General features: G+C 50.6%; 1 protein-coding gene across 5 annotated transcripts in view; it reads right to left on the reverse strand.

Annotated features, from left to right (window-relative positions):
• Positions 1 to 1,123: 1,123 nt before the first annotated feature.
• Positions 1,124 to 24,752, reverse strand: part of Ogdhl (oxoglutarate dehydrogenase L) — a 29,193-nt gene continuing 5,564 nt past the window's right edge. For 4 of the 5 annotated variants that reach the window (XM_074079409.1, XM_074079408.1, XM_074079410.1 and 1 more), the window contains 21 exons: positions 24,467 to 24,637; positions 17,766 to 17,868; positions 17,283 to 17,398; positions 16,988 to 17,142; positions 16,074 to 16,220; positions 14,460 to 14,550; positions 11,757 to 11,936; positions 11,440 to 11,568; positions 9,856 to 10,035; positions 9,365 to 9,517; positions 8,717 to 8,819; positions 8,223 to 8,351; positions 7,542 to 7,692; positions 6,337 to 6,464; positions 5,329 to 5,507; positions 4,736 to 4,807; positions 4,514 to 4,639; positions 4,334 to 4,406; positions 2,940 to 3,103; positions 2,591 to 2,745; positions 1,124 to 1,841 (listed from right to left, as the gene is read on the reverse strand). In XM_074079409.1, the coding sequence (XP_073935510.1) occupies positions 1,718 to 1,841; positions 2,591 to 2,745; positions 2,940 to 3,103; positions 4,334 to 4,406; positions 4,514 to 4,639; positions 4,736 to 4,807; positions 5,329 to 5,507; positions 6,337 to 6,464; positions 7,542 to 7,692; positions 8,223 to 8,351; positions 8,717 to 8,819; positions 9,365 to 9,517; positions 9,856 to 10,035; positions 11,440 to 11,568; positions 11,757 to 11,936; positions 14,460 to 14,550; positions 16,074 to 16,220; positions 16,988 to 17,142; positions 17,283 to 17,398; positions 17,766 to 17,868; positions 24,467 to 24,637 (2,829 nt within the window). In that variant the 3' untranslated portion in view covers positions 1,124 to 1,717. Of the gene's footprint in view, positions 1,842 to 2,590; positions 2,746 to 2,939; positions 3,104 to 4,333; positions 4,407 to 4,513; positions 4,640 to 4,735; positions 4,808 to 5,328; positions 5,508 to 6,336; positions 6,465 to 7,541; positions 7,693 to 8,222; positions 8,352 to 8,716; positions 8,820 to 9,364; positions 9,518 to 9,855; positions 10,036 to 11,439; positions 11,569 to 11,756; positions 11,937 to 14,459; positions 14,551 to 15,083; positions 16,043 to 16,073; positions 16,221 to 16,987; positions 17,143 to 17,282; positions 17,399 to 17,765; positions 17,869 to 24,466; positions 24,638 to 24,752 lie in introns of those variants that run through there. The other variant, XM_074079411.1, reaches the window with a different exon arrangement.

The raw sequence follows: 24,752 nt of genomic DNA on the forward strand, positions 1-24,752 counted from the left end.
AAGGGAAGCAACCTAAGCATGTCGACAGAAACCACCAAGTCTCAAACCACTACTCCTTCAGCAAGTGACATTGAGAAAATAACTTTACATGAACCTTCACTTCCTCTTTATAAAATGGGCATATTCCCAACATGCAAAACCACAGTGATGGTTGAAAGTATTTATTGACATATGCAACCCCACAGAGGATCCAGGACACTGCAAATAACAATTGTAATTATTTTTACTTCATATTCACTTAGAACTCTCCTGCAATAGGATTCCAAGTGTAATACAATGCACTGCATTGAGACTGGTGGCACTTGACATCCCTGTCCAACCTCTGGCTGGCTGTTTCTTTAGGCGGTCCCCACACCAACTCAAGCATTTCTAGGTCTGCTCCAGAGAGGCTCATCTCTCTCAGTTCTGTAGGACTCCTTCAAGCACACTTCATGCAAGAAGCCTCCCTGATTCCTAGAGCCTCTGCACTTATCTCAACATAAATCCTCACTCTGCTAACTAAATCAATGGAATGAGCTAGCTACTTCAGCGGTAGAGTGCATGCTTAGCACACATAGGGCCCTGGATTCAATCCCCAGCACCACTGAAACAAATAAAAACAACAAAATAAAGACAATATGCCTAGTGGCAAAGCACTTGCCTAGCATGCATGAGGTCCTAGGTTCAATCCCCAGCACCAGGACAGAGAAAAGGGAAGAGAGGGGAGGGGAAAAGAGGGAAGGGGAGAGGAGGAAAGGAGAAGACAAAGAAAAGAAAAAGGAAAAGGAAACTGATATGCACATTTCCCTGGCTGGACTCCTGAGTCTGAAGAGCCGGCATGAAGATGGCCACCTTTCCCCAGGGTCCTGGCATCTCACAAAGAGGAAGTGCTCTGGGATGGATAAAGGAACAAGTGATTTGTTGAAAGCAAAAGTCCCTCAGTAGGAAGCAAAACCAACAAAAGGCTGAAGAGTGGGGAAGCCAAAGACCTGGAAAGCTGCCCTGGTGCTGGGAGGAACCGTCCCATGAAGGAGGTGACATGACAACCTGCATGTTCACACCTGCCTCTCCCCATTACCCACCCCCTCCCGACCCTCCCCCCCATCCCCCCACCAATTTTACAAGAAGACATGAAAAGAGCAAATCTGTCTTAAGTAATTTTATTTTTGTCTTTGTTATTTGGTTTTCTACTTTGGTACACATGAATTGTGGCTGCATCTCACATAGAAGCTGACCTATCTCACAGTCATGCTCCATAAGACAGCACAAGGAAATCACCAGGTGTGATTTGGCTTCCCCTGCCTGTTATTGCTGAAATCTCTATTTCTAAGAGCTCGAAAGGGAACATCTCCTTGAATCCACAAATGAACACAGACACATGAGTGGCAGCCAGGTCTGCAGGAATGAGAATGGCTGATGACACAGGGTTCCTGGTGACTGTTGTGAGTCACAAACACCACAGAGAACCCACACAAAAAGTTCCAGAAAGATCAGGGCAGCTGATCTATCAGACCCCTCTGGTTTCCTCAGTCCTAACAGATTCAGAAAGATGATGAAGGCCTAAACTGGCATAATACAGAAACCAGTGGTGCTACTCTTTGGCCTCTATCACTTCCGTAGTTTGTCCTGGGATCTCAACAGCCCCTCTCCTGGGCAGAGGTTCCACTGCTCCCCCTCTCTAGCTTCCTAAATTCCCAGCACACACCCAGAACAAGACCCAGGTGGGACTTGCCCCACTCTAGAATGTCTTGCCATCAAAGGCCTGGAGAATGAAGGCGGTATCCAGAAATTTCCTCAGCGATACCAAGTGAGTATTCCTGTTTCCAGTGGCAGGTGCAGCTGCTGGGTCACGGCCAACATACCTGGAGAAGGACAGAGAGCTGAGGGGAGGCTGGGCCTGGCCTGACACTCACCCCAGGACTGTAGGAACACATCTAAGGAAGGCTGGCCTGAGCTGTGGGACCTTCCTTCCTGTGTGGGCCCCACTCTCAGTAAGATACCTGCATTGGGGCAAACTCAGCTACTCAGCCACAAGTCAGGGAGGAGAAACAGCTCCCTCCATGTCACTGAACTTGGACAACAAATGCCACTCCAATCCAAAGGATTTGGGGGCAAACATACTTTTGGCTTCTCAAGGTTTCTCACACTCCTCTCCTGCCTTCCCAAGACAAAGGATGGCAAAATTGAGCACTGAACACTACTATGTGGCATGCACCTCAGAGGGCTGGCTATGCACAGGGTCTCATCCATCATCATCCTGATGCAATAAGGAGAAGCCCAAAGCCCAAGAGGCTATGTAAGAGGCAAAGACCAAAGGAAGGCAGGAAGGAGACGTGAGCCTACAAAAGTTTCTGTAAAAAAAAAAAAAAAAAAAGGTTTATATTCCCCATAAAATGAGTACTGATGGGCCCCTGACTTTCCACAGACAGAGAACACAGAGCTAGCAGGGACTACAAGAGGTAGTTTACTCTACAGTTTTTCCAGTACGGCTCAGGGAATGGCAGAGACCAGGTCTGGGTGACCAGGCCAGAGCCAGGATGGACCAGGCCCAAGAGCCACAGGCAGGCCCAGGACAGGGAAGAGGTGTCTCCCCCACCCCCCAGCCTTGTACCATATGGGCCGAGTGTGGCCAAGGATGGTCATGAAGCGTGGGCTGATGTAATCATAGTAGCCCATGTTCTTGTGCTCCTCCTGACACCACACCAGCTCGGCACCTGGGTACCTCTCTGCCTCCTGCTTGATCAGGTCAAAGGGGAATGGAGAGATCTGGGGAGGCAGGGACAAAGGGAGCACAACTGAGGAAGGGCAGAGTGCCCAGGGCCACAGAACAAGGCAGGAGCCATGGGGCCTGCCCCACCCCTCACCAGCCCCACCCCTGCCCTGCCTGGAATACTGTCCGGAACCAGGGGCTGGTGAATTGACCTGGCCCATCACTCTGAGTGCTTCAGGGCTCAGCACACCTGCTCCAGGCGCGTGATGGCCACCTGCTCCTCCAGGCCCTGGCTGCCGCGCTCCTTCACCAGATCGTAGTACACCTTTCCCGTGCAGAAGATGAGCCGCCGCACCTGCTGAGGAGCCCGTGCCGCAGCCCCATCTTCTGGAATTACCCGCAGGAAGCTGGTTCCTGAGAGACAGGCCGGGCACCTCAGGACCATCAGCACCCAGGGGGCATTAGTTCCTTGAGCATCCCCACTGCTCCCAGGCTCTCCCTGATCACTGAGATAACCAAGGGTTAGGCTGTAGTTGCACTGGACACCTCCTGACCCAAAAGATGGAACAAGGGACAGAGGACACCTTGAGTTGTCACATGGAGGAAGGATGGAGACAGAGACATAGCCAAGAACAGAGTCCTGGCAGTATCAATATTTAAACTGCTAGGTACTGGGGTGTGATGGGGAGGGTCCCCGAAGGAAGGAGGTGACATCTGCTTGTACTATCATTTGCCCCAGACCTGCTCCCTCCAGTGGTGACCACCTCGTACGTGGCATCTAACCACCATCCACCAAGCCGAAGGCGAGCAGCTGTCTGGGGAAGTCACTGTGCATTCCTCCTCCCTCCACCCTGCAGCAGAATCCACATTTCCAACCCTTGTCCATTTCTCCTTCCTGAGGTTACACCACGTGCAGGTCAAACTCAGTGTCCACATGTCACTGCCTCCCAGATGATGCACAGGGGGAAACTGCTGCCGGTCATCCCACGTAGCAATGCTGGAGCTTTCAACTACCCACGTCAGCCACCTTCCCAAACTGGAGGGGACACCCAGACACACCTGACTAGCCCTATCCCTCCTGCTACTACCAAGACAGCTCTGCTGTTAACCTCAGGGCCTCATCCTGCCCCTCCCCAACTCTCTACCAAGTCACATCGCAATTTCAAAACCTGAACCTTCAGGCGCTTTACCTGACCCCCAACTCCCAGGATGAAGAAGCTGAGAGCTGCTGGAGGGGAATGCCAGGTTCCAGGGTCACTAATGGTCTGTTTGCTTCATGAGTGAAAAACCCAATGAATGAATGAATGAATGACACTTATAGTGCCCAGCAAACCAGGCAGCACTCTACCAGCCTCCTGCCTCTGAGCAGCCCCGGCAAAACCAGGCCACCCTTGCTGGTAGCTTAGAGTGGCCCCAACACATTCCTTGGGCCTTGGAGCTCATTCCAAGTGACCTGAGCTGGCCATGGTGCCAACCTCCCAATCCTGAGGCTGATGTGGACTGGGCTAGGAGCTGCTGCAGGGCCAACACCCCAGAGGAGGGGACAGAGGAGCCTCAGGGACAGAAACCACACCATGAGCCACCAGGCCCCATGGACCACCTCCCCAGTACCGGCCACCCAACACACTCAGGACAGGCACATACCAGACACCATTTGGTCGAAGTTGGACTTGGCCTCCGGGTGTCTCAGCAGAGATTTGGGTGTGAAGACGATCAGCTGGGAGGAAAGCACATGTCCAGCTGCCAGCAGCCCCCACCTGTCCAGAGCTCCCCACACTCAACCCCTGCACCGTGACAGTGCTGGCGGGCAGGTGGATGGCTCACCGGCTTGCGGAAGGGCAGCAGGATCTGCCGGCGCAGCACATGGAAGTAGCTAGCCGGTGTGGAGCAGTTCACAACAATCCAGTTGCAGTCATAGAGCTGGCTTACCTCAAAGTCCTCAGTGAACACCTGTAAGGGCAAAGGGATGGCTGGGGGTGGCACCCTGGACCCCAGACCCTGTGGCACAGCAGCATGGTCCCACCTGGTGGCACTAGGCAAACTCACTGGGTAGGCATCTGAGTCGTCGTTGCTCATCTGCAGGAACCTCTCGGGCCGTGCCGAGGAGTGCTCAGGGCCCTGAAAACACACAGGAGATGACCAAGGCTGGCCCCACAGGATGATCATGACCCTGCAGGGACCCTGGACCAGGCAGTCTGGGTGGCTTCTTGGGCAGTGCTCTCACTCTGGAGCCTGGACCATAGGAAAGAACCAGAAATATGGGACAAGACAGGCAGGATGTTCTCAGAGGGGTCCACAGGTGAACGTACAGGGTGGTAAGGTGCAAAAAGACTACATTTAGACACTCTTTCTCTGGAACATTCTGGAACACCAGCAGCTGCTGCTAGGACCCACCATACACACATTAATCATTCATCTTGACAGCAGCCCCAGGAGGTACACACTCATTTCCTCTCTGCACACACAAGAAGGGAAGGGGCTGACAGAGTAAGAATGAGCCCCATCCACCTGCTATAAAGGAGAAGATTAGCCTCCTGTGCCCCCTTGCCGACAAGGCAGACCCGCGTGCTCCAGGGGCCAAGGGGCCACTCCACCATGCCTCGGCCTCCACAGCCCACCAGCTCCCACACAGCCCTCACCATGCCTTCCATGCCATGAGGCAGCAGAAGCACGATGCCGTTATGCCGCACCCATTTGGCCTGGCCGGTGCTGATGAACTGGTCGATGATGCACTGGGCTGTGTTGTGGAAGTCACCAAACTGAGCCTCCCAGAGGACCAGGGCATTGGGGCTGGCCATGGCATAGCCTAACTCAAACCCTAGGCAGAAGACACCAAGACAGAGCTTTCTGCACAGCGTCACCAAGTCGCAGTGGCTCCTGTCAAACTGTCTGCCTCCATCCATCCTCCCCACAGACCAGGAAGAGCCTAGGGATTCCTTGGGTCTCAAAGGACTGAATGTGCCCAAAGATGTCACACTCAGCTCTTACATCATACATGGCCAGGTTTAGTTTTATCTGGTCCATGAGCCAGGTTGAACGGTTCCCTGAAGAGAACACAGGGACCATCTGCAAAGAGGACCCCACCCCCCCAAAAAACAACTCTATAACATATGCAGAGCTGCTGAGAAGGGGAAGGTCCAGAGGCAGCTCCTCAGATAGGAAAGGCTGAACTCAGGAAGAAGCAGTGTGGGAGGAAGCATGTTAGCTAATGTGGGTCCAGGGACACTGTGTATAGCTGACCCAGGGGCACCAGAGCCCAGGGAGGGGACCTCACCACAGGGATGCAGGGTGGAGGAAGCAAGATGAGGCTCAGGAACATGGAGGCTAAGGACCAGGCTTAGAGCTAGTCAGTGACTGTGTCCTGCAAGCAACTCTTAAAGGCCTCCTGTCTGGGCCCACTATGACTGGTACCTAGAGAGGGGGTCTGGTGCCTACAGAGACCCCTGCAAGGCAAGCAGGGACCCCATCAACTGGGATCCCTAAGGGATGGAACAAATCTCACCTCCCACATGTCTATATCCCTCAGGGCCATCTCAGTACCTGCTCCACACACAGGGTCTCAGCTTTCCAGACCTCTCAGGCCCAGACCCTGGCTCCCTTCCAGCCTGAATCTGGTCCCTAGGGATCTTGGGGCCCACCCAACCCACCTAGGACTCCATACTCTGAGAGGGAGCTGTTGCACACAGTGTAGGGGGCCTGATCAGGCCACAGATGATTCATAGGGACACATGTCCTCCGGTCGACTTCTTGGTCATGGAGAACATGGTGACGGTGGCTGGGAGAGACAAACCAGAGAAAGGATGAGGGAAGATGGGCAGCACCTGTTCCAGAGCAGGGCAGCTGGGCAGCAGAGGCAAGCAGGAATGCCCCAGGAAACCTACAGGGTCCCACAGGATGGTGACACCAAGAAAGCAACCTGGTTCCTTCCCTTGTGCCTCCCAGCTCTGCTCCCTGCCTACTGGCTGCCCACATGCTATACTGAGGATCTGGGAGCAAGATTATAGGTCTTGCACCTCTGGTCTCAGCTCCTTACCCATACAGGGACCTGGTATGATGTGCTTTCCCAATCTCCCAAAAACAGGGTGGAGTCTGAGACCAGGAGGCCACATGGCTAGGGCACAGTCCCCTGCCTATCCTGCTGGCCCCTTTACCGTCTTTCCCACCCCAACCTAAAAAGAGGCAGGAACTTAGCCACCTGACTGAGACCCAAGCTGGCAAGGACTAGTGTGTGGCTCAGGGTCGGGCGAGTAGTCAACCAGCTCTCAGGCTAAGGCAAGGCCAGCAGAGATGAGTACCCAAAAGAAAAACGGCTTGTCACTCCTAGAAACCACACCACCAAAACTTGGTGCTATGGCACTAAGTCAGAACCTGGAACATTTGGGACCCCAAACCAGGGGAAATGGGACAGGGACAACGGACACGTGGCAGTCCCCATCTGGATCTAAAACCTCAACAAGCAAGATAGGGAGGGTGGCTTGACAACAGCTCACCAAAAAATAAGAGATAAAGGATCCCGAGGGCCTCAGATGACCACCAGCTTGCTGTCAATTGCCAGCTTAGATCAGCAGTCAGCTCTGCACACTTGCCTCAGATGTCAGGGAAGGGCCAGGCAGCCCTCTGACTTGACCCTAACTGGGACTGGAGATGCTAATGGGATTAGTTGTGATACCTCACCCAGACCAGGGGCCTCCCTAACGTTCACAAAAGAAGAAGGGCCAGCTCTCCTCTAGGTTTCCTATGCTGACCCCAGGACACACTATACCCAGCTGAGCTCTGAGATCCCCCATGGACTCAATGGGAACAAAAGACCAATGCCAAAAGACCTGGGGTCCGAAGCCCACCCTGCCCTCACCTGAATGTACCCCTCTCCACATCCTGGCCACTGAGCCGCACATGGATGCCCTCCTTCAGCAGTGAGCCAAAGGCCATGTACTCTGCCAAAGCCCAGTCCACTGTCCGCTTCTTGGTCATGTCTGCACGGCCATGTAGGATGCGAGAGAGCCCTGCAGGAGGAAGGAGGCCTGAGGGCCTCAAGAGCCTGGCCACTGGCTTGGGACAGCTGAAGCTCCAGGGCTCTGGAGCAAGTGCTCAGTGCAAAAGCAGAGCCCTGGCAGACTGCAGGAGGATGCTACACAGGTCCCCATACCCTGGTCCACATCCTCCCGCCTACATTCCAGGCCCTGTCACTTGCTCCATGGAAGCCCCTGCCTCCCTGCTCCCCTGCCTGGCCCAGGGATGCCCCTCCAGAAACTGTGTGTGGCAAATCCAAGGTGCCCAATACAAGACCAGTCCCTGGCACCCCGCCAGAGTGTGGCATCCACACTCACATATGCCGACTCCCCACATCTCCCCTGAGAAGACGGTTTCATGGACACATCTTGGACACAAAGAAAGCTTCAAGAGCTGAACCAGCTATCAAGAGGCTGGACAAGGACATGCTACATGCCATGCCTTCCTTGGGGTCCCATCCAGTCTCCTGCAGGAGGCACAATCTGGGACCTCGGCCATGCTAGAACCTGAATAGCAACCTCACCCGTGTGGATCTTAAAGTCCTCCAGGGGCACAGAGCTGGCCACGTTGCCAATGTGGGTCAGCACGTCCTCTGGGATGCCCGTGGCAGGACATGTCATGCTCTTGGGCTCCCCATCCATGTTGAAGAAGCCTGAAGAGACAGAGATTCTATTTGCATAGGGTGGCATAGGGTTGATGCTCCTGGTCAGGACTGAGAGGTCAGCAGATTCCTTACCCCAACCAGCATCTGAACTTACCCTCAGGAACTGTCACAGCAGGGGTGGATTCTCCCCTGGGCCATGTGGTCACAGCTGATCCCATCCTGCCCCACCAGGGAAGCTGACCACACACACTGATGGCAGCCCCACCCCAATTCCACTGGCGTTGACCTGCTGGAATGGTCCACTCCTGGGGTCTCAGGAACACAGCCTCAGCCTTCTGGCTAGGCAGGGACTGGTCTTCCAGGGTCATGTCCATGACCTACTGGTCTCACTGGGCTGCATGCCCCTTGCTCACCTGGCCAGGGCGAGTCCAGCCAGTGCTTTATATGCAGGATCTTTTTATCCTTTGACCTGCCATACGCCTCCTCACAGATCCTGTCATATTTGGCGATTTCTTCCTGGAATCAGGATGAAGGGTGGATGGAAACAACGATGCTGTGGGTGGTCAGAAGCTCCAACTGCCCAGACTCATAAGTCCTCATCCCCCTCACCGAGTTCTAGAACTCCATCTTCTGGCTTATAGAGACCTCATGGCCAGAGGCCCAGTCTCGGAGCACAAGGTAATCCTGGGGTGTTGTAGGCCTGGTGAGCCTGCCATGTGCTCAGCAAAGGGCTCAACAGGGGCCCAGGACAGTCCTTGTTCCCAGAGTTTACTGAAGACAAAGGACCAACATATCCATAGATAAACTAGGGGATGAACCCAGCTGAGGGCTGCCTCCTACAGGAGGCCATCTTGGACTCCTTTCTTGACTAAAGCTGGGCTTCCCCTCACATCATAGCACTTGCTGCATCCTACCCAGCTGTAATCATGTCCTTACTTCTCTGTTCCCTTTAATAACTGGAGACAAAGACCACCTACTACTTCTTTAAATCTTCAGTGCCCAGCACTGGACTGGTGACACCTATACCATTGTCCTGGAGCCCATGAGGCCCACTTGCTCACCTCAAACTCCTGCAGGGTTACCGTGCCCTCAGCAATGAGCTTGTCTGCATACTTCTTCAGTACAGGCACCTGCCTGTGTATCTGCTTGTACATGAGCGGCTGTGTGAACATAGGCTCATCCATCTCATTGTGGCCACGCCGGCGGTAACAGACCTGCAAGGACAGCCAGGGGTTCAATACCCACCCCAGGCTGTGTGCTCAGTGGAGTCACTGCAAAACTGAGCGCATCCAGGCTGGGCACACTCTGAAGAGCCAGATAACACCCACTGTTACCTTTCACTGAATAAATGTCCCAGGGCTTTGCACAGATGGCTCTTGCTGGCATAAGTCTCCTGTCTAAAACTCACTCCCAGCCCTAAGAAGAGGTGAAGACCTGGACAGCTTAGCACAGCAAGGATGGGCCATCTGCCCTTGCTCTGGCCCCAGCACCTTCAAACCCACCTGGCCTACCCAAGGCAGCAGGGCTGTTGCCTGCCCCTGCCTTGACCCACCAAGTCCACGACGACATCTTTGTTGAAGGTGTTCCTCCACTCGGCTGCCACACTGCATACATATATCACAGCCTCTGGGTCATCTGCATTCACATGGAAGATGGGCGCATTGACCACTCGGGCCACATCAGTGGGGTACGGAGAGGAACGAGCCATTCGGGGGTCCGTGGTGAATCCAATCTGCAGGGTGGGAAGAGCGAGCAGTGCCACTCCATTTACTTTTTTCTTTTTTGAGACAGGGTCTCACTATGTTGCCCAGGCTGGTCTTGAACTCGTGGTCTCAAGTGATCTTCCCACCTCAGCCTCCTGAGTATCTGAACTACAGATATGGACTACCACACTTGGCAATCTTCTGCTTACTTTGAACTAGGTAGATGGTGCTGGCGTCAGAGAACGGGGGATCGGGAGCTGGGCAGAGCCCATGGGGAGCACCCAGAAGACACATGAGACAGGAGGTCATGATGGTGAATGGTCCCCCAGACATGGCAGCAGCTCCCACAGGGACAACAGCAACCCTCAGAAGGCTGTGCCTGCTTTTTCTCTGCTGGTCACTTCTCTGCACTGATAGTGAGGAACAGGCCTGGGAAAATCCTGGTCCAATAGTGAGTGACTGCACAGCCTCAGGCAAGACACTTCAATTCCCAATCTGTGTCCTCATCTTCAGAAAGGGCTCATTAAACTCCTGCCTCCCAGGAATATTCAAGGAAGATTAAATGACACTGCACACACAGCACTTAACAGGGATTTCTAGGCTCATAAGATGAGCTGTTATTGACTATAGCTGCCTTCAAGCAAAGGCCTGTGACGCAGCCATCTAAAACCAATGTGCTCAGGTGGCACTGAAGGTCAGGTCTAGTCACACGTCTTGCTTCTGTGTTGCATCCTTTCGTCCTTACAAAAGGTGCTGCACACAGGTGTCCCTTGGTATCTGCAGGTTCCAGAATACCCCTCATATGAAGAGTCAAGGATTCTCAAAGCCCTTACATAAAATGGTGTCGCTTTTGCATAGAATTTATGTACACCTTTCCCCTACTTTAAACCATCTCTAGGTGACTTACAATACCTAATATATTATCAATGCTATGTAAGTAGTTGTTATACTGTAATGTTTACAGTAATGACAAGGGAAAAGCCTGTACAAAAAAAGCCTTGGGAGGGCTTTCCTTCCCCTCCCCCCAAATCTTTTTCTTTTTCCTTTGCAGTACTAGGTATTGAACTCAAGGCCTCATGCTAGGCAGGCACTCTACCAGTGAGCTAAATCCCCAGGACCCGTGGTTTTTAGAGACAGGGTCTCACCGTGTGCCCCCAAATGGCCTTGAACTCTGCCCCTGCCTCCCAAGGGCTGAGATTACAGGTGTGAGCCCCCACACTTGACCCAAGTATTTTCAATCCAGCGTCAGTTGAACCCAAGTGTGTGGAGCCTGCAGATATTCAGGCCCACATAATGTATCTACCAATTTCAGTGACCAGGGCACTGGACTGAGAACACATGCTGGGAAGTGGCAGGCCCACTCTTCCCACCAACCTGCTGCCTGGATTTCCAGAGATGGGCATACAGCCTGGGCATGGAGCCCACACTCTCACCTGGTTGTTGACCACGACGTGCACAGTGCCATTGGTGGTGTAAGAAGGCAGGTCACTAAGGTGGAAGGTCTCGTAGACCACGCCCTGTCCAGCAAAGGCAGCATCCCCATGGACCAGGATGGACATGACCTGAAGGTCAGGGAAGAGAGTCGCAGGGCCCTGTACCCCAACCTGTGCAAACCACCCAGCCCCTTCTACCACAGTGGACCCAGGGCCCAGGTCTCCAGAGTCCAGCCCCTCAGGGCCCAGGTCATCAAAACTCAGATCCTCAGAGCCCAGGTCCTCAGATAACACCCTCCAGGCCTAGGTGAGCTTACCTTCCTGCCCTGGGTGTCCCCACGGTAGAACTGCTCTGCCTTTGTCTTCCCCTGCACCACAGGGTCCACAGCTTCCAGATGAGAGGGGTTGGCCACCAAAGACAGTGTGATGTTCCTATTGGTGACGCGGTTGATCCTCTCGTGGTACATGCCCAGGTGGTATTTGACATCCCCAGAGCCCTGAAGGCCAGGGTGGGACATGATGAACCAAGCCCCTCCTCTGCCAGAGGGGCAGACACTCAAGAGGGAATGACACTAGGCTGGAACATTCCCTGGCCTCTGCTCCCTCTGAAAGCTGTGCTGTCCCTGGTCACACTGCCCCTCTCACCCATCCAGGCTGGCACAAGGAGGGAAGTCTGACTCCTCCTGGGGCTTGCCTCATCGAAGGCCACTCTGCGGTATCACCATGACTGACCACAGTGTGGGAGAAGATTAAAGCAGCAACAGACAGTCACCCAGTGGTGGTGAGCATGGGGAATGAAAGGGTGGCTCACAAGAGTGCTCAGCCCACTTGCTAGGCCTCCAAGGAAAACAACAGTACCACATCTCTACCTCACTCCCACACCAAAGTAATCAAAGCCACAGTAGCACTGGAGGAAAACAAGACAAGAATCTGTGAGACGGAAGGCTTAGTTTCGAAACAAAATCTAAAGCCTGGAAACCGTAAGAGATAAGACAGCTAAAACAGAGTAATTTTCATTTTCTTTTTTTTTTTTTTTGTGGTACTGGGGTTTGAACTCAGGGCCTACACCTTGAGCCACTACACCAGCCCTTTTTTGTTAAGTTTTTTTTTGAGACAGGGTCTCACAAACTATTTGCCCAGGCTGGCTTTGAACCACGATCCTCCTGGTCTCTGCCTCCTGAGTAGCTATAGGATGACAGGTGTGAGCCACCAGCGCCTGACTACAGAACAAATTTTTCATAGGTTGGGGAAGCAAGGCCAGGCACAGTGTTAGAGGGATCAAGCCGGGGACAATATACAACAAACACAGGCTGTCTCTACATATCAGAAAAATAAGGCCCAAAAACTTCATAGAAAAATAAGCAAAGGCTATGAAGGGGAATTTACAAGAATACACATGGTTCAAAACCATGTGAAAAAGTATTCGGTTGACTTCATAACAAAGAAATATGTTAAAATGAAATCACTGTTGCATCTCTCATACTGGCAAAGATGGAAAGATTTGATGGAGCAGGCGAGGACAGGGTTGTAGGGCGTACATGCTTTCTGACATCTACATCCTCCTCGGAGGGTCATTTAGTCCAAGCTTCTTAGCTCTGGCCACTGCACTTCTCAGACTCCATCTAACAGCTATAGTCACTAGCACACGTGTGAGGAAGTTCATTGTAGTAGCCAAATGCCCTCACAGGAGACACTCTGTAGCTGTAAGAAACATGGGGTAGCTCTTCACATGCTGGTATGAAATAACGACAACTTGGTAAGTGAAAACAGCAAGAAGCCATGTTGCACTGGGCTGCTGCCATGGACAAACTGTGTTTGTGCCTGCACAGAATGTGCCTGTAAGTACACATCTTGCTACAAATACGCATACACACAAAAACAGCCCACAGGAACTTTTTTTAAAAAAACAATGCTCATGTTTCCTTTTCAATTTACCTTTAAAAAAAACCCTTATATTCTTTTCAATCTAAAAACTAATCTTTCCAGTTTCTCTCTTCTCTCTCTCTCTCTCTCTCTCTCTCTCTCTCTCTCTCACACACACACACACACACACACACACACACACACACATACACATACACACACACACCCCATCTGTTCGATCCTCACAGCCACTCTGGGGCAGGTGCTTTTGTTCCTGCTCTTTGAAGAAGCAAACTGAGGCCTGGGAATTGAAGGTGATTCAGTGAAATGAACAGGGTGCAGAAAGACCCTGGGCTGGGAGCCAGAGATGCAGGTCCTGGTCCTGCTCTGGCGCTATATGCCAAGTGTCCTTGGAACAGTCATTTAATGTGACTCACTTCAACAAACCAAGCACTGTGCTGGGTGTTGGAGCTTTGGAGACAAGGTCCCTGGCCTCCTCACCCTGGAGGAGAAAATAGACACACATGCACACACACAGCAGACTGAAGAAGGCCAGAGAAGAGACTATATTGAGGGTAAAGGGACACAGATGAGGGACAGACTCACTGTCCAGAGCACCAGGACAACCACCAAAAGGAGAGATAGACAAGACACGGAATTAGGAATGGGCAGAGGCAAGGGGAAGGCAGTAGGTGCTGAGAGCCTGGTATGGCTAAGTCCACAGTGGCATACTAGCAGGGTAGGGGTAGGGGAGGAGGACAGTGTGTCCTTGGCTGGCCAATGGGCACAGGAAGCCATGACTTCCCACAGATCTCCAGGGCAAACAAGTGAGTGAGGGACCCTCCCAGGCTGGTGACAGGAACGTAGGCAAGAAGCACAGAGACACAAGTTAAGGCAGTGAACTTCTGGCAAGCCCCTGCACTTCCCTTGCTAGAATCAGAGAGGCTTTGACTCCAGGGCCCTCCCAGCTGTTACATTAGCACATGTTCCCACAGGCCTAGGGACCTCACACAAGCATCCCAGCCTCTCCATGCTCTTCCATATCCATCCACCTCAAGGTCTGTCTCAGCCTGGAAGCTCATGGCCCAGACTCGTCTAGCACCTCTTCCAAATGCCAGGTCCTTTCAGGGACACCAGGACCAGGGCTTGGCACCTACCTCATCAGCTGCCTCCAGCTTGGGGTCAAACTGGCAGAAGATCTGCTCCAGGTCCTTGCGGATCACATTCGCCAGCACATTCAACCTGCCCCTGGGACCAGAGGGACTGGGCTCTCACCTGGCACCAAGGCACACCCGACACCTTGCCCACCACTGCCATTCTCCCTGTCTACCTGGGACCTATTAGAGTCAAGTGGGGTGGGGGACCCTCCCAGGTGGAGTCGAGGTGAGGCCCAGTCCACTCCTCCTGCCTCAGTCTACCAGGCTGGTGAATGGTCCCACCCAGCCAGCTCCCTCTAAACAGACACCCCAACACATTGGTGACTTAGAAGGCCCTCAAAGGCAGAGGGCCACACAGCACAGGAGAGGAGCCACTCACTCCCCTATTAAATCCTCTGGGACCTTCTTCCCTGACTCAACCTAATACCTCAGAGCTGCTCACACAAAGCATCCTGGGGCAGGAAGGGGAAGGGGTGGGGGACTCAGACCAGGCATTACTGGGGCTGGTGAACTTCCTATCAGAGGCAGTTAATCCAGGTTGGACACCAGCATGATGGAGACACACAGGGTGACTCCAAACTCACCCTCTAGAACCCATCACCCCAGGCCACAGTGAACCCCAACCTGTCCTGCAGTCCCACAAGGCCCTGTAGGAAGCACAGTCCTGCTGCACATCAGCCTGTCCCTGACTGTAGGGCTGCAAGAGACGAAGAACATCACTCTGCCCCGCTGGGCAGAGCCCTCCAGCCCCAAGGTCCCCATCCACACTATGAAAACCTAGCCTGGCCAGAACAGTCCCTCCATTCCCAGACCCCTCCTAGGGTGAGCACCTGCCCAGCACCAGGACTCAGGTGTCTGAGCTGCCCCTTCCTGCCAAGCACCATTGTCTCCTGCTGCTCTAACAGCCCAAGACCTGGAGCCATGTTTGCCCATGCCACGTCAGCTGCTGGGCCAGCTCTGCCTGACCTCTGACCGGACAGTGAGGATTTCCAGGCTCCTCAGAGCACAGACTGTGTCGAACAAAGCATCATCTAGAAATCCCTTAAGCCAATGTGGCCCTGGGCTAGCCCAACCACAAGTAGCTTCCTGGGTGATAGGAAGGGCCTGAGCCTTGTCCCACAGACTCCTCCCTCATAGACTTCTGGTACACAAGCCTTCCAACTCTCCATCAAGATCAAGGGGAGCATGGTATCAGCTTACAACTGGGACAACAACGCTCTGCTCACCTCCAGAGACCCCCCCTACAAGGGATGCCAACCTGGTGTCACTTGCTCTCACTTTCCTGGGATGTGCCCCTCCATATCTCCTGTGCACAGGAGCCTTAAGAAGCACAACCCAGCCCTTTCTGAAGTCTTGCCCCTCCCAAAGAGAGTAGAACACAGCCAGAGGAAAAGGAATCTCAGAGACTCTCATCATCCTGACTCCATCTGACTTTGGCCAAGTATCTCGTTCCTTCTGTGAAAAGCTGCCAGGCCCAGGGACTCTGAGAACCTACCAGGACACCCACCTCTACCCCACGCATACCATGCCCGGATTTCCACCTCCTCCCTTCCCCCTGACTCCCTTGGGCCTGGAAAATGGGCAACGTTGAGGAGGGAGAGAAGGTGGCTCGACCTGTGTGGCATTCCCAGGATGATGTTCTCAATCCCCATCTCACTGGACTTGTCAATGATGGTCTTGAGGGCAGGGATCATGACCTCACAGCCCTCCAGACCAAACCGCTTCTCCGAGGACCACTTCCGTGCTAGAAAGTCTTCAAATCTGATTGGGGAGAAGGGAAGGGATGGAGAGGGGCAGATCTGGGGATAATGGAGGCTATTCATAAGCGCTAGGAGCTGGGAGCCTGGGACAAAGGAACGGCAACGCCACCTCCCTCCTGGATAGTCCAGAACCCACCCCAGACACATCACTCCCACCTAACAAGGAGCACAAGGTCAGGGCAGGCTGGCGGTCCTCCCAACCTAACCAAAGACCGGTGACTTAACCCCTTCACAGATACCACCCTCTCTTCTCACAGTCAAACTTCTCCAATAAGCCATCTTCCACCATTCCCAGCCTACTATCCTCCTGCCATCCTGGAAAGGGCTCTCCCATCAAGTTCCAAAGACCTCTACCTGGCTGAATTCAAAGTCTAGTCCACATCTCACAGTTCAGGAGGCTCCTTGGCACCCATCAGCTGAGGCAGGTGTGCCTCCAAGCCCCTAGGTCAGCCCTAGACAGACCCAGTGCAAGCCCTCCCACCCCTACAAAAAGGCACTGCTATACTCACTCCACAACAGCTTTCTGCCCAGAAATTCTCACAGCTACACCCTGTCACTTCTGCCCTTGCTGAGTATCACCTACTGCTATTCTTCCCTCCTCAGCTATCTCTGACTTGGGCCACTAACTGAGCACCTGATCCTGATGCTCTGCCTAAGGGTCTCCCACAGCCAGCAGGGGAGGCCAATCTAGTCCTGCCTTGCCTTGTCGGCACCATCCAGTTTCCTAGTCAAAAGCCATGTGAGCTGTCCATCCAGGGTGGCGCTGACCTCATGGAGCGCACCAGCCGGGCCAGCAGGGTCCGCTTCTCCTCGCTGGAGAACTGCATTACTCCAGGGGTCTCGAACTTCTGCCGGATCCACTGGCACTGCTCCACACCATTAATGAACATGAACTCCAAGCCAATGTGCTGGCAGTAGGTGCTCTAGGGGGACAGGTGTGGACTCCATGAGGAGTCAGGAGAGACAACGGCCATGGAGTCTGGAACAAAGAAGGAGGTGCCCTCCCTCTCAACTCATGCTCCAGAAAGCTCCATCTGTACCAGACACACCTGCCTGGGCTCACCTCCAGACGCCGAATGATCTCCCGCAGAGAAAGTGTGTTTTCAGTGCCCCCGATGAAGGTGGTTGTGGGCAGCTGAAACTCCTTATCCAAGTCAGCCTCCCGCAGGTCATAGAAGGCTGGGGAAGGAGCCCCAGGCAGCAGAGAGGAGGAAAGAGGGATGTCAGGCCCGTGGCAAGGGGAGCATCTTTACTTTAGGTCCCCCCACAGCCTATTCTATGCCTTCCCTTCATGCCCAGCCTGGAGGCTCAAAGATCCTCTGTCTGGGCAGAACGGAGTCAGCGTCCACCTGCTGCCATGAGGGTGGGTTTGGGTAAGTCTCTCATACTTGCTAGGCATGGTGCACCAGCTAGGGAAGGTGGAAAGACATCCCTCTTGGGAACTCTCTACAGTAGCAAGATCTCATGAACCCAGAGGCACGGGGGGCCCCAGGCCCCAGGTTGCTCTTGTATTGCCAGGGCAACAGGGAAGGGTCCCAGCTCTCACCCAACTTATCAATGGTTGTGATCAAGTCTGAGGGTACAAAGGAGTCCAGGTCTGCATCCAGAATGCCCAGGGGATCCAGCTGTGCCACATGGTGGCCCCGGATCTGCAATGAGGGAAAGGGCAAGGCCAGGCTGGTGGTCCCAGCTGCACAGAACTTCACCTTGAGCAAGGCTTAGAGCACCGGTATCTCACTCTGGCTTCAGATACTCGAATTTCCACACAGCTCACCATGCTGTTGCCTATGAGACTCCAGCCACGGCCATCAGGTGGCAAGAGCTCACCTCAGTTTAAAAGTACAACTCACAGCGGACAAAAACAGGAAGAGACCGCTACACTAAGGCATGCACTGCAGTGATATTAGTAAATGTAAAATTCCAGAAGTTTTTAAAATGACCATCAACAGGAGTCCAGCATACAGATAAGGAAAATCCAGAGCACTACAGAGCTGCTAAAAAGAATGAGGAAAATCCCCACCTGCTACTCTGAGGCAATTCCCACAAGATACCTACATGAAAAAACACAAATTCTAGGAGAGTATGTATGGTGAATCACCCATTATCTAAGAAAGAGGAGATATGGTTAAATATATGCATCTGTATACACACAAATAAATACTTTAAGAAAACCATAAAACAAGAAAAGTTATTATCCGTAGGAATGGACAAAATAGAAAAGAAGGGCAGGAACAGATGCCAAGTTTTTGTATCTTATTTTGAATACTTACTAATGTTTACAATAAACATTTTACCTCAGGAAACTAAGTTAAGTTTTAAAATTTGAAAGTAAAATAAAACAAATGACTAAGTATATTTATTTAGTGCCATAAGTACACAGAGAACTATTCCAACTGGCTAATGGAATATTCCCTAAAGACAAACGGAACTACAGGGGAAATGCATAAACTCTTTTCTACTTCCAGTCAGTAGTAACAGCGTTAGAATTGTTCTTCAAAGACTGTTGTACGTGGGCTGTGGGAAAATCAAATAAGCCACTGCACTGGCATCACTAATACATTCATTTTTGACATCTTTGAAAGGAGACAGTGCCCTAAGATTGATGAGGTCAAGGATAAATCCTTAGTCCTGCATTTGAAGTGTGTGGCTGCACCAGTATGAATCCGTAATGTATTAACTCTAAAAAATACACACTTCCCATCTTTTAAACCAATGTTCCCTGGATGGTTCAGGCCTGGGCAGAAATGTACAAGGTGGACTTGAAGCCTCTTGTTATTCCAGACAGCAAAGGGCTGCTGACCACTGCCAGGGCTGGGAGTATGGGTACATTCTGGGCAACAGTATGTTGGTCAGTATAAGGTCCACAGCAGACTGAAACTCATAAAATATGTTTACATTTGTGCACTCATTTCATGCTTTTAAAAAGGAGAAAAACCTTCATTGGTTACCTCTGAAAGATGCAAAGGAACCACCTCATATTTTTGAAAATCAATCAATACAAGGAAAAGACAAGCATTGTCCCACCTTTCTTATGCAATGTGTACCTCGGGATGAGCAGAGTGGACAGAGAGGATTTTCCCTGACAGAAGTATTTCAATAAACAAAGGATACACAGGATGAGAAGGTCAGCACTGTTGCAACTCCTAATGCATGAAGGGACCTTGAAAGTCATTATCCACGACTGCTCACTGTTCCAGTGCCCATCACCACCACCGGGAAGCTGATGGAAGGGCGGGGGAGGGGTCCAAATCACAATGGATGACGCCTCTAGATCTCACTACCACTTACAGAAATCACATGGGACAAAGGGACAGGTGAAGCAATGCCACCGGGAATGCAATCAGCAAAACCCAGACACAGGAAAACTCTCCAAGACAAACCACCTGCTTTCTTCCACAAAAACCAGCAGGGAATACAGCAAATGGAGAGGAACCCGCAGAGGACAAGGGATCTCACAGCTACCTCAACCACTACAAATGCCGTGTTTATTTGAATCTTGCTTCAAACAAGCACTGAAAAGAAACCAAGACAAGAGGCAAGCATGAATATCACTCTCATTTTGATGGTAGTAAGGACCACTGTTATTAATAATTGCTGCTATTATTCTTAGATGTGACAATGCTATCACAGCACTGTAAAGCAAGTTTTCATTGGCTTTGTTTTTGTGTTTGTAGTGCTAGGGATTGAACGCAGGGACTCACATGTGCTGGACAAGTGCTCCACCACTGGAGCTCTGCCCCCCAGCCCTTTTTTGCTTTATTTTTCAGGTAGAGCCTGTGGCAGTTACCCTCCTACCTATATCTCCCTCCTTGCAGCTGAGAACGCAGGTTCATGCCACCACACTTGTTGACTGAGATGGGGCGGTCTTGGTAACTTTTTGCCTGGGCTGGATTCAAACTGTGATCTTCCCAATCTCTGCCTACCAAGTAGTTGTGTGGCCTATTTTTCTAAAGAGCCCTTATCTTTAGAACTGCATACTGAGGTAGCTCATGAATAAAATAAAGGGATATCTGAGATTTTCCCCAAAATAATCCAGCAGGGCACGGAGGTCCAGGGGGAGGAGAAATAGAGGAAACAAGATTAGTCATGCTTTGATGGGGGGGTGTCACTTCGTTATACTTCTACCTTTTAAATGTTCGCAAAGATCCATAATTGTGTTCATTTGTTGTTGTTTTTTTTTGGTTTTTGTTTTTCAGAATAGCATGCAAGTGAGTCAAACCAGAACTGCACCTCCTACTGGTCTGTGGGCCACAGCCCTCTGGTGGGAGCTTACCCATCTCAGGCACAAGGGGCCATAGCCACTCAGCTCTGCTTCCCTGCCTTAGGTACTTTTACCAGCCAAATAGAACAAAGATACCTAAACCCAGAGAGTACGTTGCCAGGAGACTCCAGTATTAGGTCCTGGCTAATTACAAAACAAAGAGGGAAGAACTGTGTTAGAAGACAAGGCCCTTAGGCAGCATGGCGGCAGGATGGAGGGTTACTCTCTGTGTTTAATATAGTTTTACATTCCTTCTTCTTCACTGTCAAAGCCTTAGATTGCTTTCTGTTTCTTTCAGTCAGCCAAGAAAACACAAGACTAGAAGGTCTTAGAATTTTAGATTCCTTCAACATAGTAAAAATGTCGATACTCCCCAAAGTAATCTACATGTTTAATGCAATTCCCATCAAAATTCCAATGACATTCATTAAAGAGATTGAAAAATCTACTGTGAAATTTATATGGAAACACAAGAGGCCACGAATAGCCAAGGCAATACTCAGTCAAAAGAACAATGCAGGAGGTATCACAATACCTGACTTCAAACTATATTACAAAGCAATAACAATAAAAACAGCATGGTACTGGCACAAAAACAGACATGAAGACCAGTGGAACAGAATAGAGGACCCAGATATGAAGCCACACAACTATGAGCAACTTATCTTTGACAAAGGAGCTAAAAATATACGATGGAGAAATAGCAGCCTCTTCAACAAAAACTGCTGGGAAAACTGGTTAGCAGTCTGCAAAAAACTGAAACTAGATCCATGTGTATCACCCTATACCAAGATTAACTCAAAATGGATCAAGGATCTTAATATCAGACCCCAAACTCTTAAGTTGATACAAGAAAGAGTAGGAAATACTCTGGAGTTAGTAGGTATAGGTAAGAACTTTCTCAATGAAACCCCAGCAGCTCAGCAACTAAGAGATAGCATAGATAAATGGGACCTCATAAAACTAAAAAGCTTCTGTTCATCAAAAGAAATGGTCTCTAAACTGAAGAGAACACCCACAGAGTGGGAGAAAATATTTGCCAATTATACATCAGACAAAGGACTGATAACCAGAATATACAGGGAACTTAAAAAACTAAATTCTCCCAAAACTAATGAACCAATAAAGAAATGGGCATGTGAACTAAACAGAACTTTCTCAAAAGAAGAAATTCAAATGGCCAGAAAACACATGAAAAAATGCTCACCATCTCTAGCAATAAAGGAAATGCAAATTAAAACCACACTAAGATTCCACCTCACCCCTGTTAGAATAGCCATCATCAGCAACACCACCAACAACAGGTGTTGGCGAGGATGCGGGGAAAAAGGAACCCTCTTACACTGTTGGTGGGAATGTAGACTAGTACAACCACTCTGGAAAAAAATTTGGAGGCTACTTAAAAAGCTGGACATCGATCTACCATTTGATCCAGCAATACCACTCTTGGGGATATACCCAAAAGACTGTTACTCCAGAGGCACCTGCACATCCATGTTTATTGCGGCACTATCCACAATAGCCAAGTTATGGAAACAGCCAAGATGCCCCAGCACTGACGAATGGATTAAGAAAATGTGGTATCTATATACAATGGAATTTTATGCAGCCATGAAGAAGAACGAAATGTTATCATTCGCTGGTAAATGGATGGAATTGGAGAACATCATTCTGAGTGAGGTTAGCCTGGCCCAAAAGACCAAAAATCGTATGTTCTCCCTCATATGTGGACATTAGATCAAGGGCAAACACAACAAGTGGATTGGACTATGAGCACATGATAAAAGCGAGAGCACACAAGGGAGGGGTGAGGATAGGTAAGACACCTAAAAAACTAGCTAGCATTTGTTGCCCTTAATGCAGAGAAACTAAAGCAGATACCTTAAAGCAACTGAGGCCAATAGGAAAAGGGGACCAGGAACTAGAGAAAAGGTTAGATCAAAAAGAATTAACCTAGAAGGTAACACCCACGCACAGGAAATCAATGTGAGTCAATGCCCTGTATAGCTATCCTTATCTCAACCAGCAAAACCCCTTGTTCCTTCCTATTATTGCTTATACTCTCTCTACAACAAAATTAGAGATAAGGGCAAAATAGTTTCTGCTGGGTATTGAGGGGGTGGGGGGAAAGGGAGGGGGTGGAGTGGGTGGTAAGGGAGGGGGTGGGGGCAGGGGGGAGAAATGAACCAAGCCTTGTATGCACATATGAATAATAAAAGAAAAATGAAAAATAAATAAATAAATAAATGGTAAAAAAAAAAAAAAAAAAAAGAAACTGAGCAGAAAGTACTGCAAAATGAGGAATTAGTCAAATATGTTAATAAAAAAGATTAGCACAGGCTTCCTTATAATCCTAGAAGATCAGACCTCAGAATGGCCTTACTGACTCTGGTATACAAGAAATACGTGGTTTTGCCCCTTGTTCCTTCCTATTATTGCTTATACTCTCTCTACAACAAAATTAGAGATAAGGGCAAAATAGTTTCTGCTGGGTATTGAGGGGGGGAGTGGGAGGGGGTGGAGTGGGTGGTAAGGGAGGGGGTGGGGGCAGGGGGGAGAAATAAACCAAGCCTTGTATGCACATATGAATAATAAAAGAAAAATGAAAAAAAAAAAAAAAGAAATACGTGGTTTTGGAAGAATGCTATCAGATGAAGCAAATGAATTAGATAACAATATTGCTGGAAGAGAGAAAAACACTAAATCATATGAAAAGTGCCAACCTAAATAGATTGTCTGATGTCATTAGTGATGATTAAGAGTAGAAATAACTATCAGTCTAATTTCTGTACAAAAATAAATTATTTTTCAAGCAGAAAAAAAAAAAAAAGAATTTCAGATTCTTTTGGATTTGGGAATATTTGCATATATATAATGAAGTACCTTGGAGATGGAGCCCAAGTCTAAACACTGTTTCATATGCACCTTATATATATAAATCAAAAGTGATTTATGCAATGTTTTTACTGGTCCTGAATTTGGGCTGAAACCCATCACAAAAGGTCAGGTGTGGAATTTACCACTTGTGGTATCATGTTGATGCTCAGAAAGTTTCAGATTTGGAAGCGGTTTGGATTTCTGGGATTAGGGATGCTCAGCCAGTACTAGTTTTTCACTTGCAGGTAGCCAACCATCAATGGGTCCTCAGGGCAGGGAGAGCACTGCCCTGCTTGCTTTCCCTCTCCCACCCAGGGCCAGCTGCTGCACAGGGAATTCAGCTATATCCCACAGGGAACCAGGCAGGACATCCTTTCTACTTGCTAATGCCCTCTTCTCCAGAGACCTGGTTCGAGCTTGCTGCTCCTTCCCACAGAGTCTCTGCTAAGAACCCTCCAGGACGCAGAAGTGCATTACCCTCAGCATGTCAAGTTTCCCTTACGAAATGCTTTTGCCACCAGCTCCCAGAGATCCCCAGGATTACATTTATCATGGTGTGAACACCAGAGCAGTCCTCTAATTAGTCCTGTTCAGTCAAGATTAAGAACCTGGTACCTCAACAGGGCACTCTGACAAAGACGGGGCCCAGAATGGGGACCCAGCACAGAATAGCCCAAGTCTCCAGAATAAGCAGCTGGTGGAGGAGAGCTGTTTAGTGAAGAACTCATTCACTGCACCAACACTAATGGTGTACCTGTTGTGTGTACCAGTCTGTCCTGCTGGAATACACAGGACAAAGGAGATCAGACATGGACAAGGGTCAATACACTCCGTTTTCAGGACTGACCACATTCTAAGTGCTTCTCTGGGTAATGAAGGCATAGTATGTGCCAGAGAGACAACATTCTAGAGACAGACCACAAGCCAGCAAATCCGCACACACAAAATTCGTGGTGCTCTGAATGGCACCGTGACCGACTGGGGAGACTTTCTATGGCATTTTGTAGCCTTAGAGAAGGGCTCTCTGGGGAGGTGGCATTCCCTTCCCCTAGTGCATGGCCAGGCCCAGGATCTGGGTGGCCTCCCAGACTGGGCCTTGGCTACCTCACCTGGTAGGCCCGGATGAGGGACTGCACTGCTAGGTGGTCCTCCACCAGCTTGCTGGTCTTGGTGCGGCTCGAGACTGCAGGTCTGCTCTCGGGGATGACAGATGGGAGCTGTGGCTGAGCAGAGCCTGCAGAGGTCTTCTCACTGGCTTGCCGGAAGAAGATGTCCCAGGACTAAGCAGGGCAAAGGAAAGAACACAGCTAGGTCAGGGCCTGGGCATAGTTGGCGATGGCCCCGGGTGGAGTACCAGGGGATAGACACATGGTGTTCCTTAGGATCCACAGCTCT

This window comes from Castor canadensis, chromosome 7 (genome assembly GCF_047511655.1).
Source record: "Castor canadensis chromosome 7, mCasCan1.hap1v2, whole genome shotgun sequence".
NCBI classification, from domain to species: Eukaryota; Metazoa; Chordata; class Mammalia; order Rodentia; family Castoridae; genus Castor; species Castor canadensis.